Source organism: Cricetulus griseus, chromosome 3 (assembly GCF_003668045.3).
Source record: "Cricetulus griseus strain 17A/GY chromosome 3, alternate assembly CriGri-PICRH-1.0, whole genome shotgun sequence".
Taxonomy (NCBI): domain Eukaryota; kingdom Metazoa; phylum Chordata; class Mammalia; order Rodentia; family Cricetidae; genus Cricetulus; species Cricetulus griseus.
This window is the reverse complement of record NC_048596.1, coordinates 235,512,914-235,537,174: the sequence shown is the minus strand read 5'-3', so window position 1 is coordinate 235,537,174 and position 24,261 is coordinate 235,512,914. Positions and strand designations below refer to the sequence as shown.

At 39.9% G+C, this 24,261-nt stretch overlaps 1 protein-coding gene across 1 annotated transcript in view; it reads left to right on the top strand.

The window, feature by feature from the left end:
- The window catches only part of Ryr2 (ryanodine receptor 2), a 401,257-nt gene extending 392,389 nt beyond the window's left edge, over positions 1-8,868 (top strand). The window contains exons 102-105 of the mRNA XM_035441718.1: positions 5,255-5,319; positions 6,605-6,705; positions 7,842-7,893; positions 8,773-8,868. Coding sequence (XP_035297609.1) covers positions 5,255-5,319; positions 6,605-6,705; positions 7,842-7,893; positions 8,773-8,868 — 314 coding nt within the window. The remainder of the gene's footprint in view (positions 1-5,254; positions 5,320-6,604; positions 6,706-7,841; positions 7,894-8,772) is intronic.
- The last annotated feature ends 15,393 nt before the right edge of the window (positions 8,869-24,261 follow it).

Here is a 24,261-nt window from a genome sequence, read left to right as displayed (position 1 = left end):
CCACAGTGGTTGTACAAGTTTGCACTCCCACAAGCAATGGAGGAGAGTTCCTCTTTCTCCACATCCTCTCCAGCATAGACTGTCATTGGTGTTATTGATTTTAGCCATCTTACAGGAGTAGGATGGTATCTCAATGTGGTTTTGAGTTGCATTTCCCTGATGGCTAAGGATGTTGATCACTTTTTCAAGTGTCTTTTAGCCATTTTGAATTCCTCTTTTGGGAATTCTCTATTTAGTTCTGCATTCCATCTTTTAATTGCATTGCTTGGTGTTTTGGTAGCTAGCTTCTTGATTTCATTGTATATTTTGGTGATCAGCCCTCTGTCAGATGTGGGGTTGGTGAAGATCTTTTCCCATTCTGTGGGCTGGCATTTTGACTTGCTGACTGTGTCCTTTGCCTTACGGAAGCTTCTCAGTTTCAGGAGGTCCCATTAATTAATTGTCGATCTCAATATTTGAGCTACTGGTGTTATGTTCAGAAAGTGGTTTCCTATACCATTTGTTCTAGGGTGCCACCTACCTTCTCTTCTAGGAGGTTCAGTGTGGCTGAATTTATGTTGAGCTATTTGATCCATTTGGATTTAAGTTTAGTGCATGACGATAGATATGGATCAATCTGCAATCTTTTACATGTCCGAATCCAGTTATGCCAGCACCATTTGTTGAAGATGCTTTCTTTTTTCCATTGTATAAATTTAGCTTCTTTGTCAAAAATCAGATGTTCATAGGTGTGTGGGTTAATATCAGGGTTTTCAATTCAATTCCATTGGTCAAGCTGTCTATTTTTGTGCCAATACCAACTGTTTTCAGGACTATGGCTCTATAATAGAGCTTGAAGTCAGGGATGGTGATGCCTCCGGAAGTTTATTATACAGGGTTGTTTTGGCTATCCTAGGTTTTTTTGTTTTGCCAAATGAAGTTGAGTATTATTCTTTCAAGGTCTGTGAAGAATTGTGTTGGGATTTTGATGGGAATTGCATTGAATCTGTAGATTGCTTTTGGCAAGATTTCCATTTTTACTATGTTGATCTTATCCATCCAGGAGCATGGGAGATCTTTCCATTTTCTGGTATATACTTTAATTTCTTTCTTTAAAGACTCAAAGTTATTACTATACAGGTCTTTCTTGTTTTTGGTTAGTGTTACCCCAAGATATTTTATTTTGTTAGTTGCTATTGTAAAGAGTGATGTTTCTCTGATTTCTTTCTCAGCACATTTATCTTCTGTGTATAGTAGGGCTACTAATTTTTTTAGTTAATCTTGTATCCCACCACTTTGCTGAAGGTGTTTATTAGCTGTAGGAGTTCCCTGGTAGAGTTTTTCAGGTCACTTATGTAAACTATCATATCTGCAAATAGTGAAAGTTTGACTTCCTCATTTCCAATTTGTATCCCCTTGATCTCCTTTTGTTGTCTTATTGCTCTAGCTAGGACTGCAAGTACAATATTGAAGAGATATGGCGACAGTGGACATCATTGTCTTTTTCCTGATTTTAGCGGAATAGCCTTGAGTTTCTCTCCATTTAGTTTGATATTGGCTGTTGGGTCTCTGTATATTGCTTTTATCATGTTCAGGTATGTTCCTGTTATTCCTGATCTCTCCAAGACCTTTATCATGAAGGGATGTTGGATTTTGTCAAAGGCTTTTTCAGCATCTAGCGAGATGATCATGTGGTTTTTCTTCTTCAGTTGGTTTATATGGTGGGTAATCCATATAAATTGATGGATTTTCATATGTTGAGCCATCCCTGCATTCCTGGGATAAAGCCAACTTGATCATGGTGGATGATTTCTCTGATGTGTTTTTGGATTTGATTTGCCAGTATTCTGTTGAATATCTTTGTGTCGATGTTCATGAGGGATATTGGTCTGTAATTCTCTGTTTTGTTTTGTCTTTGTGTGGCTTTGGTACCAAAGCATGGCAATGTTGCTTCTTCTCCTATTGTGTGGAACAATTTGAGGAGTACTGATATTAGCTCTCCTTTGAATTTCTGGTAGAATTCTGCAGTGAATCCATCTGAACCTGGGCTTTTTTGGTTGGTAGAGTTTTGATGACTGCTTCTATTTCATTAGGAGTTATATGTCTGTTTAACTTGCTTATCTGTTCTTGATTTAATTTTGGTAAGTGATATCTATCCAGAAAATTGTCAGTTTCCTTTAGAGTTTTGAATTTTGTGGAATACAGGTTTTCAAAGTATGACCTGATGATTCTCTGGATTTCTTCAGTGTCTGTGGTTATGACCCCCTTTCATTTCTGATTTTGTTAATTAGCCTACTCTCTCTCTGTCTTCTGGTTAGTTTGGATAAAGGTTTGTCTATCTTGCTGATTTTCTCAAAGAATCAACTCTTTGTTTCATTGAGTCTTTGTAGTGTTTTCCTAGTTTCTACTTTATTGATTTCAGCCCTTAGTTTGATTATTTCCTGGCATCTACTCCCTCGGGGAGAGTTTGCTTCCTTTTGTTCTAGAGCTTTCAGTTGCACTGTTAATTCTCTAGTGTGACCATTCTCCAGTTTCTTCATGTGGACATTTAGTGCTATGAACTTTCCTCTTAGCACTGCTTTCAAAGTGTCCCATATGTTTGGGTATGTTGTGTCTTCATTTTCATTGAATTCTAGGAAGTCTTTAATTTCTTTTTTTTTTTTATTTCTTCCTTGACCCAGGAATGGTTCAATTGCTCATTACTTAATTTCCTTGAGTTTGTAGGGTTTCTGCAATTTGTGTTGTTGTAGAATTCTAACTTTAAAGCATGGTAGTCTGATAAGATACAGGGGGTTATTCCATTTTTGTGTGTGTGTGTGTCTGTATAGGTTTATTACATTGCCCAGTATGTGGTTAATTTTAGAGAAGGTTCCATATGGCACTGAGAAGAAGTTATATTCTTTTGTGTCTGGGTGATATTTTCTATAGATATCTGTTAAACCCATTTGGGTAATTACATCTGTTAGTTCTTTTGTTTCTTTGTTAAGTTTCTGTCTGGTGGTCCTATCTAGTGGTGAGAACAGGGTGTTGAAGTCTCTTACAATAAGTGTGTGAGGTTTTATGTGTAATTTGAGCTTTAGTAATGTTTCTTTTACTTTTTTGTGGGTGCCTTTGTATTTGGGGCATCGATGTTCAGGATTGAGACTTCATCTTGATGGACTTTTCCTATGATAAGTATGAAATGCCCTTCTTCATCACTTTTGATTAATTTTAGTTTGAAGTCTAATTTGTTAGATATTAGGATTGCTACACTAGCTTGTTTCTTGGGTCCATTTGATTGGAAAATCTTTTCCCAACCCTTTATTCTGAGGTACCTTCTGTCTTTGAAGTTGAGATGTGTTTCTTGTAAACAGCAGAAGGATGGATTCTCTTTTCGTATCCATTCTGTTAGCCTCTATCTTTTTATAGGCAAGTTAAGACCATTGACATTGAGAGATATTAATGACCATTGATTGTTGATTCTTGTTTGTTTTGGATTTGTTGTTGGTGGTGTCAGTGTGTGTAGATTTCCCCCTTTTTGTGATGTTTGGTAAAGCGGGATTATCTATTGCCTTTGGTTTTTTAGAGCGTAGTTATCTTCATTACATTGGAGTTTTCCTTTCATTAATTTCCGTAGGGCTGGGTTTGTGGATATATATTGCTTAAATCTGTTTTTGTCATGGAATATCTTGTTTTCTCCATCTATAGTCATTGAAAGCTTTGCTGGATACAGTAGTCTGGGCTGACATCCATGTTCGCTTAGAGTTTATAGAACATCTATCCATGCTCTTCTGGATTTTAAAGTTTCAATTGAGAAGTCTGGTGTAATTCGGATAGGTCTGCCTTTGTATGTTACTTGACATTTTTCTTTTGCTGCTCTTAATTTTTTTTATTCTGTAAGTTCGGTGTTTTGATTATTATGTGGTGAGGGGACTTCTTTTTTGTCATCCAATATATTTGGTGTTCTGTAAGCTTCTTGTACTTTCATAGGCATATCCTTCTTTAGGTTGGGGAAGTTTTTTTCAATGATTTTATTGAATAAGTTTTCTGTACATTCGAGCTGAATCTCTTTGCCTTCTATACCTATTATTCTTAGGTTTGGTCTTTTCACGGTGTCTCATATTTCCTGGATATTTTGTGTTAGGGATTTGTTGGACTTGAGATTTTCTTTGGTCGATGACTGTGTATCCTCTAATGAGTCTCCAACACCTGAGATTCTCTCTTCCACCTCTTGTATTCTATTGGTTATGTTTACATCAGTGGTTCCTGACCATTTACCCAGCTTTTCTATTTCCAGCATCCCCTCATTCTGTGTTTTCTTTATTGTTTCTAACTCTGCTTTCAAATCCTGAACTGTTTGAATTGTTTCCTTCATTTATTTGTTTGTTTTTTTTTTCTTGGTTTTCTTTAGATTCTCTAAGGGATTTGTTTATTTCTTGAATTTTTTGGTTTGTCTTTTCCTCCGTTTCATGTAATTTTTTGGTTGTTTTTTCTTCTATTTCTTTATGGGATTTTCTTGTATCCTCTTTAATGGTCTCTATCATCTTCATAAGATAATTTTTAAGGTCTGTCTCTTCTTCATCCTCTACGTTAGGCTTTTCAGTTCTTGCTGATGTGGAGTCCCTTGATTTTGGTGGTGTCATATTGGTCTTTCTGTTGTTGAGTGTGTTCTTACTCTGTCTCCTTCCCATCTCTTCTTCCAGTGGGTGCAGGTGGGGTCTCTCCCTCTCTCAGGTGGCAAGCGGAGGGGTCAGGCTCTGGCAGCAGCCGGATGGCAGAGGGCAATGGGTGGACAAGGGTGAGGTGTGTTCCTACTCAGGCTGGGAAGGTCCACTCTTGTCCGGGTGGGCTCAGGCAGAAGCGAGCAGTGGTTGATGGGGGAGGATAGGGAGCAGAGCAGCACCCAGACTCACCTGAGGCTCGGGCGCCCACCACAGGACAGAGGTGGTCCTTTCTGTATTTTACAACCACAAATCTCAGGTACTCCTTTCACCCTGTAGTAAGTAATAATATAGGTTATGTATGTGCCAAGTTAATTAGTATTTTTTTCCTACTCTGTCACTTCATTTTAAAATGCTTTTTCATTGAGTATCAGGCTCAGTCACTGTGTGTTCTGCTGTTAGAGAGTGTCACTTCCCTAGTGACACTTCTTGTAGCCTGTGTGACCTTAGATTTCTACTATGTTCTAATGTGGTTGTGTATTCTCATTTTCCTGGGAAGGAATATCCAAGAGCTTACGAGTTGAATGATTGTTCATAGTTGGTAAGTATCAAATAATTTCTTTTTTCAACACTAGGTTTGATCATTGATGCTTTTGGAGAACTCAGAGACCAACAGGAGCAAGTAAAGGAAGACATGGAGGTGAGGCATTTGTGGCTTTGGTTGGATAGTGGGGTAGGTGATGCCCTAATTCCTCAGTGATCACTGAATTCACTTGAAGCTATACATAGTCACTGTAATTCTAAAACCCTGGCTTGAAGGGGGTTCTGCTTCACTTTGGCTCTTGGTACAGGCCTTTTAGACCACTCACCTGGCATTGTATATAAAGACAAATCCAGAGGAGGGCAATGCAGAACAATGTAGTAGGCTATTCTTTGACATACCTATCAGATTATTTAATACCTGGATCAGCACCTGACCATGGAAAGACTTTTCCAAAACACTGATGAAACACCTCATAATTGGTCTAAGATTTGTACCTCTTTTGTTTGGGTAGTAGATTTTGTTTGGATAGCTGGCAAGTTTTCAATTTCATTTGAGAACACAGTTAATCCTGTTTAGCTAATTACTCAGTGTCATGAGCAGATCAATTACTAAGTCTAAATGTGTGTATCTAGGCTGAAATAAAAGAAAGACATCACTGATTAAATATCATTGTCCCATCCTCCTGCTAGAATTCATATCACTTAGGAAAACCCCAAGATATGGTTATAATAGATGTTAAATTTGTGCTCAGGGGTCATGGCACAACCTTCACAAAGTGATGCTTGGCATATATTGAGCAAGTCATATATTGAACATTCTTCCAATATGTGCTGTGTAGCATTTTCTGGGGAGATGTAAACAAATGCCCATTTATCTCAGATAGGGCACTACATCAGACTAAAGAAATGATTCCACCCAAGTGTAATTTGACGGACCAATGAATGCATTGGGATTGTTTACAGTAGCATGGGTGAAGGGTTGCTTACAGGATTGCAGGTATGGAGCTTGCTTACAGCAGATTTGGTGAGGGTTGTTTTTTAAAGCCTCATGGTTGAGGGATTGCTCACAAGAGCATTGGTGACTTACAGCATTTACTTCACTAAAAGTCCCATCAAGAATGGGTGATGCCTTAGGATAGCTGCATCCCTAGAGCTCCCAGCCCACTTTACAGACAGCTCCCACAGAGTCACTTCCAGCTCACCTAACGTAAGGCCCCTTGAACCTGTAATTCTCTGTTTCCTGAACCTGGCAAGTTTTCTGTGTCTAGTAAGTTCCTGGTAAGTTTCCTGAGCTTCCTGAATTGTATGCACAGTTCTTATTCCTCCAGGAGGGATTGGCCACATTGAGAGGTAGCAGCTACATACCCCAGTGGACTGTGTCTTTTCATTCCTTGCTACCCTGTGCCTTCTCTGACATTTTGCTGTTTCCCTTTGTCTTCTAGACCAAGTGCTTCATCTGTGGAATAGGCAATGACTACTTTGACACAGTGCCACATGGCTTTGAAACACATACTCTACAGGAGCACAACTTGGCCAACTACCTGTGAGTGCTGCTCACACCCAAGTGTACCCCTCTACCCCCACCCCCCAGCCCCTGGGAGCCCATTCCCTCACATCCTTTTAAACTCCAGAAGTGGGCAGTGGGCAGATTCCCACAGACTCCAACATTCTTAGAGTGGCTGACTTACATATTTACTCTGTCTATAGTAATGTGAATGACACTGAGGGATGTAGAATGGGAGTGGAGTGGCATCAAGCTTTACAGAGAAGCCTGGCCATATTCCTATTTCAAGCAGGAACATCCTTTATGCAAGAAGACATGTGGAGAAATGTGGATCCTCCCTTCTCCCAATCCCTATTTTCTCATCCCCACCCTTTTGAAGACCTATATTCTCTCTGGGCACTATAGAAAGTTCAGCTAAAGACTGGTCTTTGTTGTTTATAATGATAGTTATATCATACTTGATTTTTGTTTTGTTTTTCATAGTTGTATGTATGTATGTATGTATGTATGTATGTATGCATATATATGCATATAAGTATATATAGGTATATGTGCACATGAAATATGAAAATCTAGCTTTTCTGTGGGACTAATCCAAACTAAAGTTTATCAAAATATCATTCTTAGTTTTGGATCCAATTTTAATATCAGATGGACAAGATATATCAAGTAACATTATTGGGGGCAAGTGATTGAAATATATATATATATATATTATATATATATATATATATATATAGATAGATAGATAGATAGAGAGAGAGAAATATATTTAGAATTTATGATACTAGTCTTCAATTAAAATTTGTCAACATTAGTTTTAACCTGACAAAAAAAAAAACAATGTACCAACAAGCATTGTTGTACATGCCTTTAATTCCAGGACTGAGGATGTAGAGTTGGATGGAGTTCTATCAACATAGTGAGTTCTGAGCTAGCCAGGGCCATACAATGAGACTCCAGTCCTAAAAAAACAAAAACAAAAACAAAAAAGTAACTCAGAGAATGTGTTTACTTCTTTCTGGTACATTGTGATTAATTTTCAAAAACTGAATTTGTGGTGTTTTCTCTATTTCCATAATCCAGTACAAGCAGGGTATGCTATATATGCATTTTTCCTGTTTATGTTGGTATTTTGATCAGTCCATTTTTGACCAGTTTCTCTGTCTCTTCAGGTTTTTTCTGATGTATCTCATAAACAAGGATGAAACAGAACACACAGGACAGGTAGGTGAAGATTGTTAGACATCATCTTCAGAATGAAACTGTAGAAGAGAGGTGGTCAGTAATGTAGCAAAATGTAGATGTTCAGCACTCAAGGGAAGAATTATTTTCAGGGGGATAGAGAGACTGCCCAGCATTTTAAGGTGCATTCTGCTTTCTGGAAGATAGAGGTTCAGTTCCAGCATCCACATGACAGCTCACAACCACCTGTAACTACAGCTCCAGGAGGTCTAGTGCCCTCTTATGGACTCGATGAGCACTGCACTCATGGGCAAATAACCACACAGACATTCTAATTTGATTTAAATAGAAACATTGTCTTTAGATATTAATTATGCAACCTTGAGAAAACATTCCTTTGTGTGAGATGACTATCAATGAGACTGCCTCCTTTGAAACAGTGAGATTCTAATTTCACATTTAAAAATAAGCTTTGAACTAAAAATAGTGGGTTTACTTATAAATCCCATCTCTTCTGAAAATTTATGTTTACCATGTGACTTATACTTTCAAATGAACTTCTGATTATGTTATTATAATTGGAAAAAAATTAATGTCTAAGGTTTTCAGGAAAATTTGAAATTCCCTTCTAGGATAATAGTTTGAACTTGAAGATGGATTAAATGAACAATGATAATACATGAGAACCCCCAGAGACTTATAAATGTGTTTTGTCATTATTATATTATTGCCAAGCTGAAGATTTTTTGTTTAGTTGAAGATTATTTATTATTAAAGGTAATTTAAGTAGAGCTGTCTGAGTGCAATTGGACTTTTCTAGCTTTATACATCAAGAGAGTTGAGTGTTTTCTTTTAGTCTGCCCTGTGTTATCACAGAAATTATAGAGACCAGGTTAATACATTGATTTCCTCTGTTTACAGGAATCTTATGTCTGGAAGATGTATCAAGAGAGGTGTTGGGAGTTTTTTCCAGCAGGGGATTGTTTCCGGAAACAGTATGAAGACCAGTTAAATTAATACCATACCTTGATTGTCTCTGAAAACCAAAAGCAATCTCTCTCTCTCTCTCTCTCTCTCTCTCTCTCTCTCTCTCTCTCTCTCTCTCTCTCTCTCTCTCCTGATCCCTTGGGACACCTGCTCATATTTTTACTAGCCAGCATCCTGTGCTAAGAGCACTGATGCTCAGTCTCAGAGGACCTGACTGTTGTCTCCCCAACCTCATGTATCTTCATTGAGAAGTAAAGACTGAAGAACAATCAAAATCCACATTCAGACTAAACAGGAACCCTGGGAAGAAATCCATTGTGGACACTCTATCATACCACCCATGGACAGCTTCCCCTGAGGGTCATGGAGTCTCCAGGAGCTGCCAGACCTGTGCAGCCAAGCATGGCAGCCACACTCACCCGGGCTCTTTATTTCGCCATCCCAGAAGGAAGTGTCTGAGGGTCATAGAGCACTGTAGCACTTAACAGGTTACCATGGACACCAGTTGCAAAGGGAAATAGTGCCTTACTATAAGTGGGTTGAGCTATGCAGAAGATAATGTGCATGACAAACACTTTTATTTTCTTTATGTCAGCCTTTTTTTTTCTTAGCTAGGTTGGTTTTGTGATTTTTGGTTTTAAATTTTATTTTTCCCTCTGTTCTTTTCTTTGGTGGAGGAGGGTAAGAAAAGCTGTCTTCACCTTTTTCAAAAGTTGGGTGGTGTGTCTAAGGACAGAAGGAGGCTCTGTTCATTCAGCTCCGTCACATTTACCCTCCCTACTTTGGTAAACACTCCAATGCAATGTGGCAACTTATGAAATCTTTGTATGAAAACAAAAAGACTGCAAAAATACAACTTTCAAAAGAAATAATTCATTGCATGTTTATTATGCAAGTTTAAATGAACAAAGAAAGCCTTCAGGAACAAGTTGATCAACACAGGAAAACTTCCATGATAATTACATCTATAGTAACAAAGTGCTATGGGCTTATTCATCTGGAGTCAGTGTCATCCACCGGCCGTTGGAACCATCACCAACGTGACAGTAGTCTTGGGTTTCCCTCTTTCTTTTGGCCACCTGTGGTCAGTTGTGGGTTAAGAACACCTTGTTGGGCCATCTTTTGATACCCAAGCTGAAGCAATATACATTCAGAGATTTCATTGGTTGTGTCATAAGACATGGGTGACCATGTACATCGATTCATTTTATATTTTTTTCTCATTTTGAGTCCTTCTAAATGTAATGCTAATCTTTACAATTAAAAAGACAGGTTCAGAATGGAAGCGAGGTCATTCTGTGAGCATTGGAGATCTTTTATTACAAGTTTGCTTGTTAATTTTAGAATTGTAAAACGGCTCTAATTAAACTATTTAACTAACTTCCTTGTCCTCATTTCCTCTCTTTCCATTTCACTTTTACTAGTGTATCTTAGAATTCCAAACTTTTAACTGATTTGTGTGTAATACAAAAACCCAGACACCACGGAGGCCTTATATAGTCAGACACTCATAGCAGTATTTGTAACTATGGAGACTCTGGTCCATCAGCACTCAGCCCCACACTTGTTCTTTCTATGTTGTGGGATAATTCAATGACAAAATTCACTCTCTTCCCATTTTTAAAATTTCCATACATCTTTCACTTTAAAGAAGTCTTCCTTACTCAGGGAAGTGAATTTTTCTATAATAATTACAATCTACTTCATATCTTAATATGAAAGAGAGGTAAAACACAAATAACAGAATTAAATACACAGACACAAATCCAACATGTGTTATGTGCCATGTACCACCAGGACTATCAGTAACATATCACATGTTCTATTATGCCTTATTATCACGTCGTCTGAGCTACAGAACCTGACTTTTCTGTTTGTCTTTCAGTATCACTTTTGTTTTGGGGAAGGGATAAATCCTGCTGCACTGTAGAAATTGCTTCCAAGATTTCTCAGAGATAGGACCTTATGCCCTAAAGATTCTGAGTCAAATAGATAAGGTCAGCTCTCTACCACATCAAAGAGCACCTAGCCCAGTGCCATGGCACTGTGTAGAAGAAGGTGCACTGGAGAATAACTCATTATCTGAGACATAAAATCTGTGGGTACATCCAGATCTTCTATTTATAATATCGACATTCAAGTCAACACAAAACAACAGTACAGGTAAGAGACAAAGGAAGTAAATTCATAGATTTGTTGAGGTCTTGTACATTTTACTGACAGCTCCAGGGAGGTGGAAGAAATACAGAGAGAGAGAGAGAGAGAGAGAGAGAGAGAGAGAGAGAGAGAGAGAGAGAGAGAGGAGAGTATGTGTCATTGGAATTAGGGAAATGAAGCTTCCCTTAGTCAATGGCTTTGTCCACACATCAGCATTGAAAGAAAAGTAAAAATTTAGGTGGGTTACTTATGTAAGCTATGCTTGTCTATTCTTTAACATTGACCAATAGAGCAGGATGTCACTCTTAAACCATCAAAGAAAAGAGAGTTTAAGTATGGTGGTGTATGCCTGCAATTTCAGCCCCAAGGTAGAAGCTCTGGGCCAGAAGTTAAAGGTATCTTTAGGTTACATAGTTCAAAGTCAGCCTGTGATAGGTGAGACACTGTCTGAAAAACAAAGGAAAAGAAACTCAACCTTATCAGAATTATTTACCAGCCAGGAAACATTTCAGGGATTTTCAAACACAGCGTAACTCTCTGCCTCTCTGATTCACCAGGCTGCCTGACTCAGACTCAAGAAATATGATTGTGTGAGGTATGTTTCTCATCTCCATCCTTGAATACCTGGGCTCAAACAAATTATGGGACAAAGTATTATTTTGGCTCAAGTTTTGAGGGCTACTGTCCACCAGGGCAGGATGTGTGGTAACAATGGATCCACAGTGGTGGAAGCTGTTATATTTTATTTAATCATATTCAGCTGTTAGGAAGCAAAGAGGTCAGCCCTGCTCCCTATGGCCCTATGTCTGCTGGTTGGATCCATGTCCAAAAGGTTCCAAAGCCTTTCAAAATAACAGCTATTGACTAGGTTTTCAAACATGAGTCTATAGAGGATAGGTTAAATTAAGAGCATGGCAGTCATCCGAGAAATACTCTCTCTCACTCATTCACAGTAATGATACTGTGGTCATGCTGGGTCCCTACACAAGCGTCAACATATGTAGAAATCCTTAAGATCTTCAGTTATCCTCTATTTTTTTCTCCCTGAAAACAATTTTCCCTATGATCTATAGGATAAGCTCAGCCTTGTGGTTTTAGCTAACGCTTTCCAAATGCCCTTTGGTAACATAGCCTACTTGCCCCCTCCGTAGATGTACATCTGGCATGTTTTCAAGAGCAGGATGTAACTTGTTTACATTCCCAACCAGTGCCCCTAACCACTGAGTCATCTTGTCAGTCCCAAGGGTAGATTTCTTGTTAGCCTCCAATATTCTATGTCAAGCAGAACAGTGTGAGCAACCACAGGCTCCTTACAGACTTTAACAGGAAAGCAGAGAGTTAGGAAAGTTTTGAATAAAGATCAGTGATGCTCATTGACACCCTACTTTTGTGACAAGGGGATCCCCAGGGGAATCAATACATAACCAGCTTTGGTATGTACAGTTGAACATACTCTTTATGAATAAAGAGACAAAATCTACTTTATTCTCAAGTAATAAAGGATGGCCATCAGATAGTTTGTTTAGGTGTTGAACCCATTTCTGTATCGAACATTTGGTTTTCATAACTGTCCATCAATTATTTCACTGTTGAGGTTATACTATTCATCATGAGTAACAGGATTTTAGTTCATGTTTTCTTAGAAGTTTTGGATAACCTTACTAAAGAGTATTTCAGAAGGTCAAATAATTTTTTAAAGATTAGGTCACTGAGGTATTTTAGTAGCAAAGGGGAAAGTAATATTTAGCTTCCTTGCCATGTCAGGGAGGAAAATGTTCCCTCTAATGCAATGTCTAGTATTTGGAAGCCTACAGATTAAACTGTGGAGTTAGAAGAACAGATAGATTTAAATTATTGGCTATGGCTTCATTTACCACTGTCATATGACTTAATTTGCCCATTACACAAGCTGTGATAGATGTTACTTGCTAATGTAATAAGACAAGAAAAAAATAAAGAATTGATATAAACATTGGCATGAAAGAAAATTGAAAAATGTATGGATGACTATATGTATTACAAAATAATATGTCAAATAAGACTAAACAAAATAATCAATAAGGTGGCACAATAAAAAATTAGTTTCCTTAACAAACATGGCTGATATAGAAAATTATGAAGTGCCCTAAAGAATAAACTTAAAGTGGAGAAAACTCACATGGAAACCAAAAAGTGTTACTCAGCAATTCTTACTTATGAACATGGGAAGTCACAGAAAAAATGTGGGTCATTGCTGCAAAGATTTAAGCTATGCCCGTGAGCTTTCTGAAAGGATTTAAATTTTAGTATGTTGTTTCATAATAAAAATTGTCCATTCTGATTAATTTTTATTACTCAGAACAAGAAGGGAGAAAATTCTCAGAGCCCGGGAATGCTGAGGAGGAGAGGAGAAAAACAGAGAAAATAAACAAGAGAAAACATACTGTGTCTGGACAGCACTGAAGCACCCAAGACACTGTCAGCATGAAATCAGGGAAGGGACAAGTCAGGAAGGGACAGCAGAGAGATTTACAGTACAAAAAGAGTTTGAACCATTGTTGTTGACTTTGAAGATGGAAGAAGAGAGCCAGGAAATGCATGTCCAGTTGACCTCTAGGATTAGTGAATGACCTTGGCTGACAGCCAGAAAGGATACAGAAGACCCTGTCTTACAGCTTATGGAATTCAATGCAGCCTGTGGGGAAATGGATTCACGCTTGAGCCTCCAGAAAGGAACAAGATGTGCTTACATCATCCAACCCTGTACAGGGAAGGTATAGGGTCCCTATGTAGGGAGTAACCCTGATTAAGAGGTACCCTGTCCATGCCCTCAGACTAAAAGGGGAATTGTAGGGAGTAACCAAGTGGGCGTGGTCAGGGTACCTGTGACCAGGCCCAAGTGGGCGTGTTCAGCGGCACCTCTTAATCGGGGTTACTCCCTACATCCCTGACCTCCCAGACTGTGATATAACAAATGACTATTGCCTCAAGATTTCAGGTTTGTGGTACTTTGTTATTCTAGCAACAGAAAACTAACAGTACAATGTCTGAGGTGAAGTATATGTAAGTCCATAGGTGCACTTAAAAAATGTGGAGGAAAAACTGCTCAAAACACAAAGGGGAAAATAAAACATGGTGAAATGGGGAGTTTCTTTTAAACACAAACAAGGCATAAGAAAATAATATCAATAGATTCTGAAACACTGTTACAATTCTCTCTTGTGATTGAAACAAACACAGAAGTGTAGAAATTTCCCAGCCTCAAAACAGCGTGTACAAAAGCCCCAAACTAAGGAAATATCCTGTGCTGCTGCGTGCACAATTCCCACCAACAGCAGGATCAAAACTACCTCCAATGCTGTCTATTATAGTCTTTTGTGCTTTATAACCTGGCCAGGGAAATGAGGCAAGATAAATAAAGACATCCAAACTCTAAAGTAAAACTACATAGAGTAGACAGAGCCAATGGATACGTGTTTAGGCTGCACACATTTTTATCTCTATATATCTATATTTTTAATGACTTTTACTGATCCTACCTACCCAGGTTGACTCTGAAGAGCCAGGCTCATTTGTCTACTTATCTGTAACTCCATTCCTAGTTGGAAATCTTTTACCTTCAATTGAGTCACTACTTGGTTCCACATTCCTTATTATATACCCTAGAGCCCATGGCCACACTGTCCTCCACTTCAACATTCCCACACCTTCCCCAGGCTGTTACATCCCTGGGCTTCCAGGTCTCACTCAGCCACACAGAGACAGTTTTTCTGGCCAGCACCACCACGTTCTAGCTTAATAACTATTTCCTCCCAGGGACATCCCACACCTTCTTTCTCACCCTTCCTGTGTAAAGGCTCTCTTCAATATTCTTGGTTTTCTGCACCCGCTCTGGGGCTCCCACAGAGATACATGCAACTGGACATTCACTTGATGATTTTTAGGAAAAGAGAAACATGAATGGAGGGGGAATGTATGGGGGAGGTACTTCTAGTTTTTCTAACATATTTTCATTTATTTATTATTTTGAAATTTCATATAATCCATCCCTGATCGCATTCACGTCCCAGTCCTCCCAGACCCATGAAATGCCCTTGTGACCTCCCCAAAAACAGAAGAAGAAGAAGAAGAAGAAGAAGAAGAAGAAGAAGAAGAAGAAGAAGAAGAAGAAGAAGAAGAAGAAAACCAAGTCCAATTTGTGTTGCCCATATACTCACTGGAGGATGGTCAAACTTCCAGTGTACAGTCCCTTATTTTATTTTATTTTATTAGTCCAAATTATGAACAAGCTTGCTTCAGATGTCAATCCCTTCTCCCTCTTCCTCCCTGCCCCCCAACATCCCACCTGCCCCTAACCATCCCCCTCTACTCCCCAGGCAGGGTAAGGCCCTCAAAAGAGGCTCCCCAAAGCCTACCACATCATTCTGGGCCAGGACTAGGCCCTACCCCATGTGTCCAGGTCAAGAGAGCATCCCTTCACAAGGGATGGGCTCTCAAAATCCCTTCTTTTTTATTTATTTATTTTTTATTTTACATATCAACCCCAGTTCCCTCTCCCTCCCCTTCTCCCATAACCCCACATCCCCCCTTCTCTCCCCCATGCACTCTTCATGGGTGGGTAAAGCCTTCCTTGGGGAGGCAACGAAGTCTGGTATACCAAGTTGAGGCAGCACCAAGCCACTCCCCCTGTATCAAGGCTGTGCAAGGTATCCCATCAGAAGGAATGAGCTCCAAAAAGCCAGTTCATGCACCTGGGATAGGTCCTGGTGCTGCTGCAAGCCCCCCAAAACTATCAAGCCTTGTAACTGTCACCCACATTCAGAGGATCTCATTTGATCCCAGGCAGGTTCCTCGGTTGTCCGTGAGCTTCCACTAACTCAGGGGTCAGCTGTCTTTGTGGTTTTCCCCATCATGTTCTTGACCTTCCTTGATCTTATGATCCCTTCTCCCTTTCTTCAGCTGAACTCCAGGAGCTCAGCCCAGTGCTTGGCTGTGAGTCACTGCATCTGCTTCCATCAGTTACTGGACATAGGCACCCTCTCTGTCCCTCCCCCAACTCAGTCTTCTTGATCCTTCATGTTCCCATCCCCCATACCCTCCCTTCTACCCCGATCCCAGTTTACCCAGGAGAACTTAACCATTTTCCCTTCTTTGGGCCCGCCATGTGTGTCCCTTTAGAATCACCCTGTTTACTTAGCTTCTCTGGGCTTATGGATTGTAGCCTGGTTATCCTTTGCTTTACATTTAATGTCCACTTATGAGTGAGTACATATCGTGTTTGTCTTTATGGGTCTGGGTTAGCTCACTTAGGATGACTTGTTTTCTAGTTCCATCCATTTGCCTGCCAATTTCAAGATGTCGTTTTTATTTTTTTCCCACTGAGTAGTACTCTGTTCTGTAAATGCACTCTATTTTCTTTATTCATTCTTTGGTTCATGGGCATCTAGTTTGTCTCCAGGTTTTTGCTAGTGCAAATAATGCTGCTATGAACATAGTTGAGCAAATGTCCTTGTGATATGATTGTGTATCCTTTGGGTATATACCCAAGAGTGGTATTTCTGGGTCTTGAGGTAGACACCTCTTCCTCCAGGTGTAGGTGGGGTGTATGGCTCCCTTGGTAGCTGTTGCTGTGGGGGGGATGGTTGGGTTGGGGCAGAGAGAATGTTGTTGTCCAGTCACTAGGCCTGTGGTAGATGGGTTGGCACATAGGATGTACCCCTGTGGCCTGGGGCCTAGAGAACTAGAGAGAAGAGCTGTCTAGCTGGGAGCTCAGACACTCACCTCCCCCTCCAGGTATAGGTGGGTCATGTTGCTGCCTTGGTTGCTGATGCAATGAGGGGGAGGTACTTTTGTTTTCTGACTAGCCCTTAATTTTTTGCTATGTTGATCAATATTGTTTAATCTTGGTTATCAACTTGATGGTATCTGGAGTCAACTAATAGTGATGCAGATCCTTATGACCATTTCTAGGAAGGTCTAATCTGCAAGTGAAGACCTTCCCCATGAGTAGGTGACACCTTCTAATGGGTGTCCCACATATAGAAAGGTCTGAGGAAAAAGCCTTATATCTTGCCTGTGCTGTCTGTGCTTTTTTTCTGGTGAGTTTAACTAGCCTTCACTGATAATAGTATTGAGAGCCTTTGGGTCCAGCCCCAAGACTCTCTTCAGGGTGCAGACAGAATGCTACAGCAAGTGAAAGAGATTATTTTTTAATCTGAGAGTGAATGAACAAATTCTCCCTGCTTTTACTAATGAGTCTTTATTATTCTGCTTCTATTCTAATTCTCCTGTCTTCTAATTCCTGCTAGCTTCTTTTCCTCTAGCCTAAAAAACTGTCATTTACAGGAGGCTTAAGAAATAATAAAGAAATTACAAGAGTTACATATCATTGGTCAAAAGCACATTCCTTTGGGTTAGTGATAAGGGCAGAGCCCTTTACCATGGCAAAACAGAGTTCTGAGGTTACAGGAGTAAGATTGTGACCAGAGAGCTGGAGCACAGTGCCCAGGGAGATAAGCTTTGAGGCATAGGTCTTTTGTCAGCTAGACTTGACAAGCAAAGTATTGTCATGCTTTTCTTGGGGTGCTTTATGTAATAACCCTGGCTAGACACCTGTGACTCTAACCTTGTGCATAGCTGTAAAGCCTCAAACTATTTACAAAAGATTTTAGTCTAGTTTGAACTTACTCTGGGCTAAAAAATGAGTTAATTGTGTACAGTTAGTCTGAACAAAAGAACAAAGGCTTTTAGGAGTCTCCAGTCCTTGTGGGATAAATAGATCTAGTTATGAAGCATGTCCCAGTACATATTCTATACACCAAAATTATATAATAAATGAAAAGTAATTTTCCTGACTATCCACAGATATGTGTGCCCAAAAGATTGAGATGTTATCATGAGATTACGTACACACATCACATGAAATTACACACTACAATGCAGGTATTGAGGAGACACCAAGCTGCTAAAGCAAAAATGAGCAACAGTTTCCAGAGTCAGTGGTCATGCACACCTTGCCTGGAGAGGATTAACCTACATCAGAGTCATTCCTCTGGTGGGTTGGCTTCTGAGTTATCAATTGCCATATGCTGTATATTCTCAGCCTCTATCATGTAAACATTCTTCTAAGTGCATGTGTGTGCATGTGTGTGTGTGTGTGTGTGTGTGTGTGTGTGTGTGTGTGTGTGTGTACATGTGTATACATATTTATCTTGCAAGTTCTCTTCTACAGAACCCAGTTTAATGTATCAACTGGAAAAGGATTTTTAAGTTGTTTTGTGTGTGTGTTTGAATTTGTGATGAAATTTCAAGGTATGTTTTAGCAATACATTTTCTGGTTGACTGTGATCTTTTAGCTGTCTTGTAAGGCATTGCCAATTAGATTGGTTTTGGGATACTTGCATTCCTCTGTGGGTTGATGCCTCAGGTCTTGAGGCTTTTCTTTGCACACTATGGGTTAATACTTCAATAGAACTCTCCATGGTGCTGAAAGTCTTTCCCAGCTTTACAAACCCAATGGAAACCACTGGAGGGGGCATAACCAACTTCTACATGAAGAAGTTGTGTGCATGAAAATATGAACTGTGATTGCCTTGGCCATGAGTTTTAGGCAAATGTGCCTCTGGGAATTAGTGATGGAAGAAGTGAGCCATGATCAGTTGCCGGATAGCCATGGCTGTCTGATGCTGCCTCCTCCACTGTGTATCAGAATCACACGTTCTGCTACCAGAACTCAAGAATATGAGGCAGTTTGACTGCTCAGTTGATAAAGACACACAAAAAATTCAGGCCATGGCATTTCTAGGCTGTGGAAGATACAGCATGCATTGTCTAAGTCACACAATTCTGACCTTACCCTTTCCCGGCCCTCAATTTGAATCTTCTGAAGATGTCCCACTCTCGCCAAGAAGAAAGCTCATTTTCTCTCTTTCTCCCCTGTTTCACCCTCCTTACTTTCCTCCCTCTTTCTTTTCTGTATCCTTAATAACATTGTGGTGTTTATCTTTGGGGGTTTATTTATAAAGTTGAGATTTTGTGGCCACTCCAGTGATGTGCATTGCCTTCATTTGTTAAGTTACTTTTTAAAGCTTATCTTGTATTCAGGTGTATTTTTTATTTTGAAAAATGAAGGAAGATCCAGCTAAGGGTTTATCTATTCATGGGGTTTCAGGTTATTCTGGCATATATCCATCCAGTTATCTATCAACACTGAAAAATATCATGGACCTATAATTTCAATATTTGAGAGGCTGAGGAAGGAAGATCCCCAAGTTCAAGTCCATCCTGAGCTACACAGTGAGATACTGTTAACACACATACATATAAACACAGAGATAGTGGGATGTGGGAAAGTGACAGAGGGACAGGGGGTCAGAGGAGCAGAAGGGCAGAAGGACAGAGACAGACGGGCTCAGACTAAGGGAAAGAAATGTTTTGCTCTGTTAGCTGCTGAGAATTTGAACATTAGAACCCACATATTTGTATTCCATGGTCCCTTTTCTGATAAAAAGTAGAGAATATATTGAAAATTTTTACTATTAGGCATTCCAGCAATGGTTCTATATTTTTCCTTTCATAATTCATCAGATATCTTTTTCTACCAGATACTAGACTAGCTGTGCTGAACACAGAAGCAAATGAAACAGAATATAAAATATTGTCTAATACATTTAAAGCCTTCTTCTCTGTTAGATCTCAGCTCAATGTGTCAGCAGGAAAAATAAAGTACCCAACATTTATTATACAACTGAGAAACATTGTATACATTACAGTCTCTCTCCCTCTCTTCCTCCCTCCCTTCCCCCCCTCTCTCTCTCTCTCTCTGTGTGTGTGTGTGTGTGTGTGTGTGTGTGTCTGTCTGTCTGTCTGTCTGTCTGTCTGTCTGCTGTCTGTCTGTCTTCTGTTTGATAGTGCATACCTGGAGATCAGAGGACAACTTCTTTTGGGAGTTGGTTTCTCTTGTACCATGTGGGTTCTTGATGACTCAGGTCACCAAGAATGGGAGAAAACAACTTTACCTGCCATCTTGCCATGTTTTAGATACTAATCATTTATTACATTTGTTAATGGTTTATATCATTGTTTCAGGACTGCTGTAAAGCAAATGACTTTATTTTGCATGGTATTTTTTGTTGTTTAAGTGGTTTGAAATACTACCAGCTATAATTGTGCCCAGGCTATAATAACACTCCTAAAGTCTTTACAACAGACCTGTCTATAATAAACTGTTCTGGGAAATGACACTTCCTCTAGAATATGAGAGCATGTGTTTTCCACTCACTTGATAACTCCAAGAGCTTTCTTTGTGTTCCTTCCCTGTAATTCCTTGTTTGTGTCATTGGCACATGGCTTCCACCCAATGTGCCCAAATAAATTATAAATTACTTGGCTGCCTTCAAAATCCTTTTATGAGGAATTCAAGAAGGAAGTTGGTCACATTTGTAAACATGTTGGCAGCTTCACTTTCTCTGGGTACCTCTAGTGTCTCCTCCATCCTGTATTCATTTTTTAGCTACTGTCAAGTACAACCTGAACTTTCTGTCACATCTTCAACTTCCCCACAGCAAAGGTTAAACTTCTGAGTCACTATTGGATCAGGGGAGTAAAAGCATAACAGTCCTTTCCTGTCTTTCATCATTTTCATTGAGCCGTATCCAAATATATCCATAGCTTACTGTCAAATCTCCAATTCATAAAGATGTGCCAATGGTATAACCTTCTTGACATTATATTGCTCACAGCTCCCAAAATAAACGATCTCCAGCACCTCTTTCTCAATACTCTGACCTTGTCCAATCCATATCAGCACCATATGCTCTCTGTGCTTTATGTGTCGTCTGAAGATGGCTGGTGTTGAAAATGTTCCTTTCTGAATGAATTTCAATTACCTCCAACATTGTGTCATCAGTCCATACCTTCCTGCTGTTTCACCAGAGAAGATCTCAGGGGATATAGTCCTGTCTTTCTACTTCTCAACTTCTGCCAATATCCCATGGAGTCATCTAGGATGCCAACTTTGTCCAGATCTCAGTACCATAAGACTTACTATTCTCCAGAAATTAGGTTATACTCAAGAAGTTCTCAGAGCCACTGACATCCCACATTGGCTAAGAATGCTTGCTGTTCTCCCAGAGGATCAGAGTTCAGTTCCCAGAACCCATACTGGAGGACTCAGACCCTCTTCTAACTCCAGATCCAGGGAATCCACTGTCCTACCTTGGCCTCTGGGGGCACCTGTACACAAATGCACATACTCATATACATAATTGAACACTTTAAAACCTTGATAGGGTTTTATGAGTTCTAAGTTAAATCTATGGAAGTTGATATCATCCTGTTTAATATTTTACAATCTTTCTAAAATCACCATCAAAGATATGGATGAAAACTCCAAATATGTATGTTCCACACATGTGGAATAGCCTTGTGACTGTGTGCTGGTAGGGTTTTTCTCAGAGCAGTGCACAGCAGCTTTTCATTAGCTTGGGTGGTCAAGGTCAGTTTAACAGATTTGCATCTAAACTTTGTTCTGTTAAGTACTGGGGATCCAAGTGGTTGTGGCCAGAGCCAAAGTCTTTATTTATGAAGATTTTACAAAGATATTTAACAGTCTGATTTATTATGATGTAATGTCTCGCTCTTCAGATACATGACAAGCTACATGTGACAAGCATGCTGGCACATTGAAACATAGAACTTAAAATTCTTTTTTTCAAACTGAAAACTGATCTATATAAAACACATTTAAGTGACTTCAGAGGCTTCCAAGGAAGGAAACGGTTTACCATTCAGTTTTGTAGAGTGCCTCCCTTCACTGCCTCCATCTTCCCAATTGTCAGTGACCCAATTTACCAAGGAAAATGGGCTGGCATCAGTTCAGGATATTTCAGGCACTTACTTGCTTTCATGGGGAGTAATCACTGTATAAAAGCAAGATATCCAGCACATCACTAGGACTTCATAGCTTCCTTGTCTTTCCAAATTCAGAACTCTTCCTTGTGTTCTATCACATTGCAAAAAACATGAATCAGGCTCAGATGGCTTTGGAAAATTCTATAGTGTTCCAATGAGATGATTGACAATATTCAGAGTACCACTGAATGGTTCTGGGAATGACTTTTGATAGTTTTGCACAGATTCAGTTGGAAGTGTTTACAACTATGTATGAGAGGGCTTAAATTGGGTTGCTACCATCTTTGAAATGACTCTAAATGGGTAGATGGCATTCTTGCGGCAGCCTTTTCAGATCCTTATCTTGATCTTTGTATGTAAACATAGAGCTACCCCATGATGATACCTGGTCTGTCCAAGGCCATGTACCTCTGCTTTCTGTCCCAAGCTTTGCTGATGTGGCTGTGCGGTAAGGTCAGATCTTACTTCTCTGGGGCTCATACACCTGTCATCTGTGTCAGAGGCCAATTGGGGAAATGTCCTCTCTGGGAGAACAAGCCAATAGGGAAATGTTGTCCCATATTTCTCTGGGAGAACAGTGGGAAAATCACATGATCAAAGGCATCAGGGTACTCATTTTCACTAAGACTGGAATCTAATAGACAGCCTGGGAACTTTCAAGTTTTGCATAAATTAAATGCAACAGAATGTTGCCAATATGGTGCCCCCAGAACCAGGACAGCTTCAGAGAGCTCTGATCTATACCAGGAGGATGCAGATTGGGTGGAGAAAAAAACTGAAGTAAGGCACAGTGGGAACCTAACAGTTACAAGCCAGCATTTACTTCATTTGCATATAGTCTAATGAGTAGGACTCTGTGACCGATGGATTCTCACAGGCCATGACTGACTAGAATTCAGCCACTTATTACAATAACATATTCCTGAATTGGTTTGTAGCAACTTTACACACTAAATTAAGTTATAGTCTGTTACATAGTGACTCAGAGCCTAGACGCAGCTTTGGGTTAGTTTTGTGTAACATAACGCTATGGACTGATGAAATAGCTCAATCTCTAAAGTGGGTGCCAGGCAAGCACAAAAACCTGAATTAGAGCCTAGAACCCAACTGAAGAACAGGGCAGGGCACCACACATTTGTAATTCTAGCACTTGCATGGCAAAGAGAAGTCAGTCCCTGGTTATTCCTTGGCCTCCACAGGAGTGCCTACATACATGTGCATCTGAACACATGACCATGCACACATACACATACATACACACAGAAAATAACAGACAGCATGATTATAGTTGCTGATATTATATGGTGCACTTCATATCTACTGATATCAGACCCTATGTGTTTTCCCATCAAGAATAGGAGTTGGCTAGTGTGAATTCTCAGTGTTCTGACTGCTTTATAGCCTTTGTATCACAGTATTTCATACACAAAATCATTATGTCATCCTTCTTAAACACACACATTTTGGGTGGAGGTTGGGGTATGAAAGGGAGAGATCTTTTGAATGTCCAGAGCATGAGTGCCTGACCACAGGAGCAGAACTGCAGCTGGCTTAGCATCATGCCCTCGAGATACTTTCCCTTGTCCTCTGTTTCTCTCCCTCTGTTCCTCACTCCTGCCTTTTAGATACATCCCTCCCCACATGTGGACTGCTTGTGTAGACACCTCTGTCTCAGCCTCTGGTTTCATGAGACTCTAACCTATGACCTTAGTTGTTGAACCAGCTTAGACATTGTTGAGTTAGAACAAACACATAATTTGGAACTGCCTTTTTACCAACTTCCTCCTTTGAAAGGAGGGGAGAAGGGGGTGAGACAGGTAGGTGGGGCCACCCAGGTTTCTTGATATGTTCACAAAGCAAAAGGTGCACAAGGGAAAAACCTTCCCCAATAGAAGGAGGTTCACTAGTCATTAGGATAAAAACCTTAGAAGGTGGCAGGACAAGACTTTAGCAAATGCATAGATAATAACTTAGCAAAATAATATAATTAGGCAGACCCTGCTGAACACACACATGCTCTCTCTCTCTCTCTCTCTCTCTCTCTCTCTCTCTCTCTCTCTCTGTGTGTGTGTGGGGGGTGTGGGTGTGGGTGTGTGGGTGGGTGGGTGTGGGTGTGAGTGTGTGTACTCAGGGGATGCAAAGATTGTCATGACTGAGATCAAAGTTCACTTACAGTGTAATTAAATCCCATGTGTTGGTACTGCTCAAAAGAATTTAATTTTTTATTTTATTTTAATCTTTGACTCAACTTTTGTGAAAGTCCCTGGGCGAGTTAGCTGTGGGTGATGTAGCCTGCATTTGGAACCCAGATGGTCTGGGGTGGGTGCTCAGCTGGAAGATTGCATTTGTGCCCTGGGGCCTTTCCTGCACTGGCAA